General features: G+C 55.5%; 1 protein-coding gene across 1 annotated transcript in view; it reads left to right on the top strand.

The window, feature by feature from the left end:
* The window catches only part of CCHCR1 (coiled-coil alpha-helical rod protein 1), a 35,678-nt gene extending 22,604 nt beyond the window's left edge, over nucleotides 1-13,074 (top strand). Inside the window, exons 13-17 of the mRNA XM_078883048.1 lie at nucleotides 4,257-4,457; nucleotides 5,050-5,151; nucleotides 7,545-7,696; nucleotides 8,688-8,775; nucleotides 11,579-13,074. Of these exons, the coding sequence (XP_078739174.1) occupies nucleotides 4,257-4,457; nucleotides 5,050-5,151; nucleotides 7,545-7,696; nucleotides 8,688-8,775; nucleotides 11,579-11,670 (635 nt within the window). The 3' untranslated portion in view covers nucleotides 11,671-13,074. The remainder of the gene's footprint in view (nucleotides 1-4,256; nucleotides 4,458-5,049; nucleotides 5,152-7,544; nucleotides 7,697-8,687; nucleotides 8,776-11,578) is intronic.
* The last annotated feature ends 461 nt before the right edge of the window (nucleotides 13,075-13,535 follow it).

The raw sequence follows: 13,535 nt of genomic DNA on the forward strand, positions 1-13,535 counted from the left end.
AGACACGGGGCGAGAGACAGGGGTAGGGACACGGGGACAGAGACACACGGGGAGAGAGACACACGGGGAGAGAGACACACGGGGAGAGAGACACACGGGGAGAGAGACACACGGGGAGAGAGACACGGGGAGAGAGACAGGGGTAGGGACACGGGGACAGAGACACACGGGGAGAGAGACACACGGGGTAGGGACATGGGGAGAGAGACACACGGGGAGAGAGACACACGGGGAGAGAGACACACGGGGAGAGAGACGCACGGGGACAGAGACGCACGGGGACAGAGACGCACGGGGAGAGAGACACACGGGGAGAGAGACACGGGGAGAGAGACACTGGGAGAGAGACACGGGGAGAGAGACACGGGGAGAGAGACACACGGGGAGAGAGACACACGGGGAGAGAGACACACGGGGAGAGAGACACGGGGAGAGAGACATGGGGAGAGAGACACGGGGAGAGAGACACACGGGGAGAGAGACACACGGGGAGAGAGACACGGGGTAGGGACATGGGGAGAGAGACACACGGGGAGAGAGACACACGGGGAGAGAGACGCACGGGGAGAGAGACACGAGGAGAGAGACACACGGGGAGAGAGACGCACGGGGAGAGAGACGCACGGGGAGAGAGACGCACGGGGAGAGAGACACACGGGGAGAGAGACACACGGGGAGAGAGACACACGGGCAGAGAGACACGGGGACAGAGACACACGGACAGAGAGACACGCGGGGTAGGGACACGGGGAGAGAGACACACGGGGAGAGAGACACACGGGGAGAGAGACGGGGAGAGACACGGGGACAGAGACACGAGGAGAGAGACACACGGGGAGAGAGACACACGGGCAGAGAGACGCACGGAGAGAGAGACACACGGGGAGAGAGACGCACGGGGAGAGAGACACGCGGGGAGAGAGACACGCGGGGAGAGAGACACGGGGAGAGAGACACACGGGGAGAGAGACACACGGGGAGAGAGACACGGGGAGAGAGACGCACGGGGAGAGAGACACACGGGGAGAGAGACACACGGGGAGAGAGACACACGGGGAGAGAGACAGGGGTAGGGACACGGGGACAGAGACACACGGACAGAGAGACACGCGGGGTAGGGACACGGGGAGAGAAACACACGGGGAGAGAGACACACGGGGAGAGAGACACACGGGGAGAGAGACACACGGGGAGAGAGACGGGGACAGAGACACGAGGAGAGAGACACACGGGGAGAGAGACACACGGGCAGAGAGACGCACGGAGAGAGAGACACACGGGGAGAGAGACACACGGGGAGAGAGACACACGGGGAGAGAGACGCACGGGGAGAGAGACACACGGGGAGAGAGACGCACGGGGAGAGAGACACACGGGGAGAGAGACACACGAGGAGAGTTACACACGGGGAGAGAGACACACGGGGAGAGAGACACACGGGGAGAGAGACGCACGGGGAGAGAGACACACGGGGAGAGAGACACACGGGGAGAGAGACGCACGGGGAGAGAGACACACGGGGAGAGAGACGCACGGGGAGAGAGACACACGGGGAGAGAGACGCACGGGGAGAGAGACGCACGGGGAGAGAGACACACGGGGAGAGAGACACACGGGGAGAGAGACACACGGGGAGAGAGACACACGGGGAGAGAGACGCACGGGGAGAGAGACACACGGGGAGAGAGACACACGGGGAGAGAGACACGGGGAGAGAGACACGGGGAGAGAGACACACGGGGAGAGAGACACACGGGGAGAGAGACACGGGGTATGGACCTGGGGAGAGAGACACACGGGGAGAGAGACACACGGGGAGAGAGACACGGGGAGAGAGACACGGGGAGAGAGACACACGGGGAGAGAGACACACGGGGAGAGAGACGCACGGGGAGAGAGACACACGGGGAGAGAGACACACGGGGAGAGAGACACGGGGAGAGAGACACACGGGGAGAGAGACACACGGGGAGAGAGACACACGGGGAGAGAGACACACGGGGAGAGAGACACACGGGGAGAGAGACACACGGGGAGAGAGACACGGGGACAGAGACACACGGACAGAGAGACACGCGGGGTAGGGACACGGGGAGAGAGACACACGGGGAGAGAGACACACGGGGAGAGAGACGGGGAGAGACACGGGGACAGAGACACGAGGAGAGAGACACACGGGGAGAGAGACACACGGGCAGAGAGACGCACGGAGAGAGAGACACACGGGGAGAGAGACGCACGGGGAGAGAGACACGCGGGGAGAGAGACACGTGGGGAGAGAGACACGTGGGGAGAGAGACACGGGGAGAGAGACACACGGGGAGAGAGACACACGGGGAGAGAGACGCACGGGGAGAGAGACACACGGGGAGAGAGACACACGGGGAGAGAGACACACGGGGAGAGAGACAGGGGTAGGGACACGGGGACAGAGACACACGGACAGAGAGACACGCGGGGTAGGGACACGGGGAGAGAGACACACGGGGAGAGAGACACACGGGGAGAGAGACGGGGAGAGACACGGGGACAGAGACACGAGGAGAGAGACACACGGGGAGAGAGACACACGGGCAGAGAGACGCACGGAGAGAGAGACACACGGGGAGAGAGACGCACGGGGAGAGAGACACACGGGGAGAGAGACGCACGGGGAGAGAGACACACGGGGAGAGAGACACACGGGGAGAGAGTCACACGGGGAGAGAGACACACGGGGAGAGAGACACACGGGGAGAGAGACGCACGGGGAGAGAGACACACGGGGAGAGAGACGCACGGGGAGAGAGACGCACGGGGAGAGAGACGCACGGGGAGAGAGACACACGGGGAGAGAGACAGGGGTAGGGACACGGGGACAGAGACACACGGACAGAGAGACACGCGGGGTAGGGACACGGGGAGAGAGACACACGGGGAGAGAGACACACGGGGAGAGAGACGGGGAGAGACACGGGGACAGAGACACGAGGAGAGAGACACACGGGCAGAGAGACGCACGGAGAGAGAGACACACGGGGAGAGAGACGCACGGGGAGAGAGACACGCGGGGAGAGAGACACACGGGGAGAGAGACACACGGGGAGAGAGACGCACGGGGAGAGAGACACACGGGGAGAGAGACAGGGGTAGGGACACGGGGACAGAGACACACGGACAGAGAGACACGCGGGGTAGGGACACAGGGAGAGAGACACACGGGGAGAGAGACACACGGGGAGAGAGACGGGGAGAGACACGGGGACAGAGACACGAGGAGAGAGACACACGGGGAGAGAGACACACGGGCAGAGAGACGCACGGAGAGAGAGACACACGGGGAGAGAGACGCACGGGGAGAGAGACACGCGGGGAGAGAGACACACGGGGAGAGAGACACACGGGGAGAGAGACACACGGGGAGAGAGACACACGGTAGGGACATAGGGAGAGAGACACATGGGGAGAGAGACACACGGGGAGAGAGACACACAGGGTAGGGACATGGGGACAGAGACACACGGGGAGAGAGACACACAGGGTAGGGACATGGGGACAGAGACACACGGGGAGAGATACACAGGGTAGGGACATGGGGACAGAGACGGGGAGAGAGACACACGGGGAGAGAGACACACGGGGTAGGGACATGGAGACAGAGACACACGGGGTCTCTCTCCCCTATGTCCCTGATGATGATGTTGACGATGATGACGATGCTGATGGCGACGATGTTGACAACGATCTTGACGATGACGATGTTGATGATAATGATGCTGTTGATGATGTTGAAGTTGATGATGTTGATGATGATGATGATGTTGAAGTTGATGATGACGATGTTGATGATGATGGTGACGTTGACGATGTTGACATTGACGACGACGATGTTGATGATAATGATGCTGATGATGACGATGTTGATGATGTTGAAGTTGATGATGACGATGTTGATGATGTTGATGATGTTGACGATGACGATCTTGACGATGACGATCTTGACGTTGACGATGATGTTGTTGACGATGATGTTGATGATGATGTTGAAGCTGGTGATGATGTTGAAGTTGATGATGACGATATTGATGATGTTGACGATTACGATCTTGACGATGACGATCTTGACGATGACGATGTTGATGATAATGATGCTGATGATGATGATGTTGAAGTTGATGATGTTGATGACGATGTTGACGTTGACGACGATGTTGACGACGATGATGTTGACGTTGACGACGACGATGTTGCTGACGACGATGATGTCCACGTCCCAGCGGAGGAGGCCTGTGCGGAGCAGCTCCTGCGCCTGCGGTCTCTGGCCGAGGAGCGGGGCGCGCTGCACGAGGAGACCCAGACTCGCCTGCAGCAGGCGCAGCACAAGCTGGAAGCCGCCCGCAACCAGCAGCAGCAGCAGCTGGAGCAGCTGCAGCAGCTGCAGCAGCAGCTGCAACATGAGCACGGAGCGAAGGATCAGGGTGCCCAACACACGCAGACGTAGAATAACAGGCCTCGTCGTCGCTACCATCGCAACCATCATCTTCATTGCTATCATCATCGTCGGTATCGCAAGCATCATCATTGCTATCAGCATCATCACCGCTACCATCATCATCGCGATCATCATTATCGCTACCATCATCATACACCACCATCATAACCATCATCATCATCATCGTCATCATCATCACCATCATCATCATCATCCGCCGCCACCACCATCATCATCGCCACCATCATCATCACCGCTACCATCATCATCACCACTACCATCAACATCGCTATCAGCATCATCATCGCTACCAGTGTAGTTGTTGTGATGGTGGTGGTAAGTGGTAGTAGTGTCGGTATTGGTTGCTAAATGATGAGTTGTGGGTGAGTGTACTTGTTGTTGTGGTGGTGGTGGTGGTAGTGGTGTCGGTATTGGTTGCTAAATGATGAGTTGTGGGTGAGTGTAGTTGTTGTTGTTGTGGTGGTGGTTGTGGCAATGGTAGTAGTGGTGTCGGTATTGGTTGCTAAATGATGAGTTGTGGGTGAGTGTAGTTGTTGTGGTGGTGGTTGTGGTTGTAGCGGTGCGAGCCGTTGAACGGGACCTCCGTGCTCGCTACGCGGATCAGCTCTCCGGCTTGGAGCAGAGTCTGAACCAAGCACGCAGGGAGCACGGCAAGGCTGGTACGCACACACCACTCACTCACTCACTCACCTACTCACTCGCTCACTCACTCACTCACCTACTCACTCGCTCACTCACTCAGTCTGAACCAAGCACGCAGGGAGCACGGCAAGGCTGGTACGCACACACCACTCACTCACTCGCTCACTCACTCACCTACTCACTCGCTCACTCACTCACTCACCTACTCACCTACTCACTCGCTCACTCACTCAGTCTGAACCAAGCACGCAGGGAGCACGGCAAGGCTGGCACGCACACACCACTCACTCACTCGCTCACTCACTCACCTACTCACTCGCTCACTCACTCACTCACTCACCTACTCACCTACTCACTCGCTCACTCACTCAGTCTGAACCAAGCACGCAGGGAGCACGGCAAGGCTGGTACGCACACACCACTCACTCACTCGCTCACTCACTCACCTACTCACTCGCTCACTCACTCACTCACCTACTCACCTACTCACTCGCTCACTCACTCAGTCTGAACCAAGCACGCAGGGAGCACGGCAAGGCTGGTACGCACACACCACTCACTCACTCGCTCACTCACTCACCTACTCACTCGCTCACTCACTCACTCACCTACTCACCTACTCACTCGCTCACTCACTCAGTCTGAACCAAGCACGCAGGGAGCACGGCAAGGCTGGCACGCACACACCACTCACTCACTCACTCGCTCACTTACTGACTCGCTCACTCACTCACCTACTCACTCGCTCACTCACTCAGTCTGAACCAAGCACGCAGGGAGCACGGCAAGGCTGGTACGCACACACCACTCACTCACTCGCTCACTCACTCACCTACTCCCCTACTCACTCGCTCACTCACTCAGTCTGAACCAAGCACGCAGGGAGCACGGCAAGGCTGGTACGCACACACCACTCACTCACTCGCTGACTTACTGACTCGCTCACTCACTCACCACTCACTCACTCGCTCACTCACTCACCTACTCACTCAGTCTGAACCAAGCACGCAGGGAGCACGGCAAGGCTGGTACGCACACACCACTCACTCAATCGCTCACTCGCTCACTCACCTGCTCACTCGCTCACTCACCTACTCACACACACACCACTCATTCACTCACTCGCTCACTTACTGACTCGCTCACTCACTCACCTACTCACTCGCTCACTCACTCAGTCTGAACCAGGCACGCAGGGAGCACGGCAAGGCTGGTACGCACACACCACTCACTCGCTCACTCGCTCACTTACTGACTCGCTCACTCACTCACCTACTCACCTACTCACTCGCTCACTCACTCACTCACACACCACTCACTCACTCACACACCACTCACTTGCTCACTCACTCACCCACCACTCACTCACTCACCTATTCACTCGCTCGCTCACCTACTCACTCGCTCACTCACTCAGTCTGAACCAAGCACGCAGGGAGCACGGCAAGGCTGGTACGCACACACCACTCACTCGCTCACTCACTTACTGACTCGCTCGCTCACTCACTCACCTACTCACCTACTCACTCGCTCATTCACTCACACACCACTCACTCGCTCACTTACTGACTCGCTCACTCACTCACCTACTCACTCGCTCACTCACTCACACACTCACACACCACTCACTCACACACCACTCACTCACTCGCTCACTCACCTACTCACCTACTCACCCGCTCACTCACTCAGTCTGAACCAAGCACGCAGGGAGCACGGCAAGGCTGGTACGCACACACCACTCACTCACTCGCCTACTCACTCGCTCACTCACTCACTCACACACCACTCACTCACTCAGTCTGAACCAAGCACGCAGGGAGCACGGCAAGGCTGGTACGCACACACCACTCACTGGCTCACTCACTCGCTCACTTACTGACTCGCTCGCTCACTCACCTACTCACTCGCTCACTCACTCACACACCACTCACTCACTCGCTCACCTACTCACTCGCTCACTTACTCACACACCACTCACTCGCTCACTCACTCACCTACTGACTCGCTCACTTAGTCTGAACCAAGCACGCAGGGAGCACGGCAAGGCTGGTACGCACACACCACTCGCTCACTCACTCGCTCACTCGCTCGCTCACACACCACTCACTCACACACTACTCACTCGCTCGCTCACTCACTCACCTACTCACTCGCTCACCCACTCACCCAGTCTGAACCAGGCACGCAGGGAGCACGGCAAGGCTGGTACGCATACACCACTCGCTCACTCACCTACAGTCATCCAAGCGGGCTGATTGTTACTATCATCATTTAATTTAGAAACATCGTGAGCAGCAACTGAACGCCGCGAGAAAAATGTTTGCCCTTGCACACGAGCACATTGGAAGATCGACCGACGGTTTATTATATATATTATTTTGATTGGACACTGTGTTTCTCACCGCAGTGGTGGCTCTGCGCCAAGGTGAGCGCGAGTGGAGCCGTGAGAGGGAGCGAGCCAGGGAGCTGGCTCAGACTCGCGACAGACATCACCACATGCAGCTGCAGCAGCTGCAGAGCCACCTGCAGCAGCTGCAGGCGGACGGTAGCCTCATGAAGGTGCGCTCACTCGCTCGATCGATCACTCACTCGCCCAGCCACTCGCCCAGCCACTCAGCCACTGACTCACCCACCCACTCACTCACTCACTCATCCACCCACTCACTCACCCATCCACCCACTCACTCACCCAACCACTCACCCAACCATTCAGCCATCCACCCACTCACTCACCCAACCACTCACACAACCACTCAGCCACTCACCCACTGACTCACTCACCCACTCACCCACCCACTCACTCACCCACTCACTCACCCCCGACTCACTCGCTCACCTACTCACTCGCTCACTCACTCACCTACCCCCTTGCTCGCTCGCCTACTCACTCGCTCACTCACTCACACACCACTCACTCGCTCACTCACTCACTCACCTACTCACTCACCTACTCACTCGCTCACTCACTCACCTAATGACTTGCTCACTCACTCACTCACTCACCTACTTACTCGCTCACTCACCTACTCACTCACTCGCTCACTCACTCACCTGCTCACTCACCCACCCACTCATCCTCTCTCTCACTCACTCACCCACTCACCCACCCACTCACCCTCTCTCTCACTCACCCGCCCACCGACTCACTCACCCACTCACTCGCTCACTCACTCACCTACTCACTCACCTACTGACTCGCTCACTCACTCACCTACTTACTCGCTCACTCACCCACCCACTCACTCACCCACTCATTCACTCACCCATCCACCCACTCAACCACTCACCCGCCCACTCACTGACCCACCCGCACGCTCTGACAGTATCAGTACCCCATTTACGGCTGAGACAAAGGTGGCCGGGAGGGGGGGTGTTGGTGGTGTTGGTGTTGGTGGTGGTGGTGCATGGTGGTGTTGGCCACCCACCCTCCACGTGCGCCGTGTCGGCCTTCACAGGGCGCCTGCTGGAACACGCTCACACCACTTGCCTCAACAGTCTAATGAAGGCTACACGGGGGGGTGGGGACCTTTGCCTGTGCGGGCGTACGCAGGCGACGCTGAGGCAGGAGGGGCTGCTGCAGCAGTACAAGGCGAGGAGAGTCGGAGGGCAGCAGCTGGAGAAAGGGCAGCGTCACGCTGGTGGGCAGTGGAAGCCTAGCACAGGCCACAACAACTCACTCGCTCGCTCACCCACTCACTCACTCACCCTCTCACTCACCCACTCACTCGCTCACTCGCTAACCCACTCACTCACTCACCAACTCACTCACCCGCTGGTGAACCTCACGCTCGCTCACCCACTCACTCGCTCACCCTCTCACTCACCCACTCATCCACCCATTCACTCACCCACTCACTCACCCACTCACTCACCTACCCATTCACACACCATCTCACCCACTCATCCACCCATTCACTCACCCAGTCACTCACTCACCCACCCTCTCAATCACCCACTCACCCTCTCAATCACCCACTCATCCACCCATTCACTCACCCAGTCACTCACCCACTCACTCACCCACTCACTCACCCACTCATTCACCTACCCATTCACACACCCTCTCACCCACTCACCCTCTCAATCACCCACTTATCCACCCATTCACTCACCCAGTCACTCACCCACCCACTCACCCTCTCACTCACCCTCTCACCTACCTATTCACCTACCCATTCACACACCCTCTCACTCACCCTCTCAATCACCCACTCATCCACCCATTCACTCACCCAGTCACTCACCCACTCACTCACTCACCCAGTCACTCACATATCCATTCACCTACCCATTCACACACCCTCTCACCCTCTCAATCACCCACCCACCCACTCACCCACTCACCCACTCACCCTCTCACTCACCTACCCATTCACACACCCTCTCACCCACTCACCCTCTCAATCACCCACTCATCCACCCATTCACTCACCCAGTCACTCACCCATTCACCCACTCACTCACCCACTCACCCACCCACTCACTCACCCACTCACCCACTCACCCACTCACCCTCTCACTCACCTACCTATTCACCTACCCATTCACACACCCTCTCACTCACTCTCTCAATCACCCACTAATTCACCCATTCACTCACCCAGTCACTCACCCATTCACCCACCCACTCACCCACTCACCCTCTCACTCACCCTCTCACTCGCATATCCATTCACCTACCCATTCACACACCCTCTCACCCTCTCAATCACCCACTCATCCACCCACTCACTCACCCAGTCACTCACTCACCTACCCACCCACTCACCCTCTCACTCACCCTCTCACTCACCCTCTCACTCACTTACCCATTCACACATCCTCTCACTCACTCACTCACCCTCTCAATCACCCACTCATCCACCCATTCACTCACTCACCCACTCACCCATTCACCCACCCACTCATTTCACTCACTTGCACATTGCATGTGTTGTGTACGTGTAATGTGTATATACTGTGTAAGTGTACTGTGTGTATACGGTGTGTGTACACTGTGTGTGTACTGTGTGTGTGTATATATACTGTGTGTATTGTGTGTGTACTGTGTGTGTGTGTGTATTGTTTGTGTGTATACTGGGTGTGTACGTACTGTGTGTGTACTGTGTGTGTGTATATATACTGTGTGTACCGTGTATACTGTGTGTGTACTGTGTGTGTACTGTGTGTGTGTGTATATATACTGTGTGTGTATGTATAGTGTGTGTACTGTGTGTGTACGCACCTTGTGTGTGTGTACCGTGTATAATGTATATATACTGTGTGTGTACTGTGTGTGTGTGTGTATTGTTTGTGTGTATACTGGGTGTGTACGTACCGTGTGTGTGTACTGTGTGTGTACTGTGTGTGTGTATATATATACTGTGTGTACCGTGTATACTGTGTGTGTGTGTATATATATACTGTGTGTGTATGTATAGTGTGTGTACTGTGTGTGTACGCACCTTGTGTGTGTGTACCGTGTATATTGTATATATACTGTGTGTGTGCTGTGTGTGTACTGTGTGTACATACTGTGTGTGTACTGTGTGTACATACCGTGTGTGTACTGTGTGTGTACGTACCGTGTGTGTACGTACCGTGTGTGTGCTGTGTGTGTACTGTGTGTGTGCTGTGCGTGTACTGTGTGTGTACGTACCGTGTGTGTGTGTACCGTGTATATTGTATATATACTGTGTGTGTACTGTGTGTGTGCTGTGTGTGTGCTGTGTGTGTACTGTGTGTGTACGTACCGTGTGTGTGCTGTGTGTGTACTGTGTGTGTGCTGTGCGTGTACTGTGTGTGTACTGTGTGTACATACTGTGTGTGTACTGTGTGTGTACTGTGTGTGTGCTGTGTATGTACTGTGTATTTACTGTGTACGTACTGTGTGTACTGTGTGTACGTACCGTGTGTGTACTGTGTGTGTACGTACCGTGTGTATACTGTGTGTACGTACCGTGTGTATACTGTGTGTGTGCTGTGTGTGCACTGTGTGTGTGCTGTGTGTGCACTGTGTGTGTATGTACCGTGTGTGTGCTGTATATATACTGTGTGTATACTGTGTGTACGTACCGTGTGTGTACTGTGTGTACGTACCGTGTGTGTACTGTGTGTGTACGTACCGTGTGTATACTGTGTGTGTGCTGTGTGTGCACTGTGTGTGTATGTACCGTGTGTGTGCTGTATATATACTGTGTGTGTACTGTGTACGTACTGTGTGTGTACTGTGTGTATATATACTGTGTATGTGTATACTGTATGTGTACTGTGTGTGTGCTGTGTGTGTACTGTGTGTACATACTGTGTGTGTACTGTGTGTGTACTGTGTGTGTACGTGTGTACTGTGTGTACTGTGTGTGTACTGTGTGTGTACCGTGTGTATTTACTGTGTGTACGTACCGTGTGTGTGCTGTGTGTGTACTGTGTGTGTACTGTGTGTGTACTGTGTGTGTGCTGTAGGGTCTCTGAGCTCCGTGCTGAAGGATCTGAAAGCGTTGAGTGTGGAAGTTCTCACAGAAGACGCACAGGAGGGAGGGAGACCCGATGGTTGAATAACTCAAAACACGTCCACATGTGTGTACGTACACACGGGTACACGTGTGACTTTACACACGTGTACACGTGTGTACGTACACACCAGCCTCCGTTCGCCACCGAGTGCCGGTGACGTCACCACGGCACCTGTGCCAGGCTAGGTGCACTTTGAGGCTATCGCGTGACGTGCCGAATGCCCGCTGGCAGGAGGTCACGGGACAGATCCAGCAGAGGCGCCGTGGGTTGACTGCCTGAGATGACCGGTAGCTGCAACCACCATCTGTGCCAAAGTTACACACAAAGACAAAGAGTTACACGCGCACGCACACGGATGCATGCACGTGGACACACATACGCACACGTACACGGACAAATGCACGTGCAAGTATTCAAACACAAAGATAAAGACAAAGATGCCCCGTATAGCCTTAACAGACTGTAGGGGCAAGTGCTGTTAGCGAGCAGCACCTATGAAGGCCGGAGCGGCACACGAGGGGGTGGGGTGGCCAGCACCACGCCCGACCGCCTTTGTCTCCCCAGTGGCGATGTTCACTACACACCGCACCAGGTACTCATTTAAGGCTGAGTGGACCTAGGGGAGGCCCGGGACCGGTTCAGATAATCGTCACCGGTGTCGGCCGTGAGCGGGAATCGAACCCGGGTCGCCGGGTTCATAGCGCAGCGTAGCGCTAACCGCTACACCACCGCTCCCCCTCAAACACGCACACATGTACACATTCACAAACCATGCACAAGCCTTAGACACCAAGCAAAGATCGTCCATAGCGCCTTTCACAGACTGTTGGTGCAAGTGCTGTTAGCAAGCGGCACCTATGAAGACTGGCACTCTGACACGCGAGCGAGTGAGTGGCCACCACCACACCCGGCCGCCTTTGTCTCCCCAGTGCCGATGTTTTATACGCCGCACCGGGCACTGATTTAAGGCCAAGTCGACCCAGAGGAAGCCCAGGACCAGTTAGAACATTCACCGTCATCGGTTGTGAACGGGAATCGAACTCGGGTCGCCGGGTTTGTGGCGCAGCGCGCTAACCACGGCGCCACCGCTCGCCCGCATGGACACGCATACCGCACGTACACACACATCACGCGCGCGCACACACACAGGTACGCTGACAAATCTCAGTTACTCAGAATGCTTGGGCAGTTTGACACGGAGCGGGCTTACGCGACCAATATTTCCCATATATTGTGTCGTCAAACTCACGGCCAATCGGTGAGGGGGTTTGTCACATGGCCAATTCGTTACTATTTTCTTGGTTCTTTCGGTAAAGTCACGTAGAAGGGAAATAATAAAATAATACAATTAAAACATAATAAAATACAATTCTCACGACGTTTCGGCCACAACGCAAGCAGCCGTCCTCAGGTGAAGAACAGGTCTGTCGGAAAGACAGCGTCTGAAACTTCAGACGCTGTCTTTCCGACAGACCTGTTCTTGAAACTTCAGACGCTGTCTTTCCGACAGACCTGTTCTTGACCTGAGGACGGCTGCTTGCGTCACAAAAAGTCAGACCCCCCCCACTCAAATATGACGTCACAAAGCTCTGCCCCCCCTCCCCCCCCAAAAAAAAACATGCTTCAAATCGTTTTAAACTATTGTCATTGTAGTGCGTATTTAATGTGGCGCTGCACTCTGATGTTGTAGGAGAAAACATTTACTAAAAGTCTATTTAATTAAGTAGAACGTCTTCTTGGTTCTTTCGGTAAAGTCATGTAGAATGGAAATAAAATAATAATTTAAAAATGAGAATTGTATTTTATAATTTTTATTATTTTATTATTTCCATTCTACGTGACTTTACCGAAAGAACCAAGAAGATGAATCCCTGCAGTCACGAAAGCTTTAAATCGAAATTATTTA

This window comes from Lampetra fluviatilis, chromosome 68 (genome assembly GCF_964198595.1).
Source record: "Lampetra fluviatilis chromosome 68, kcLamFluv1.1, whole genome shotgun sequence".
Classification (NCBI taxonomy): Eukaryota; Metazoa; Chordata; class Hyperoartia; order Petromyzontiformes; family Petromyzontidae; genus Lampetra; species Lampetra fluviatilis.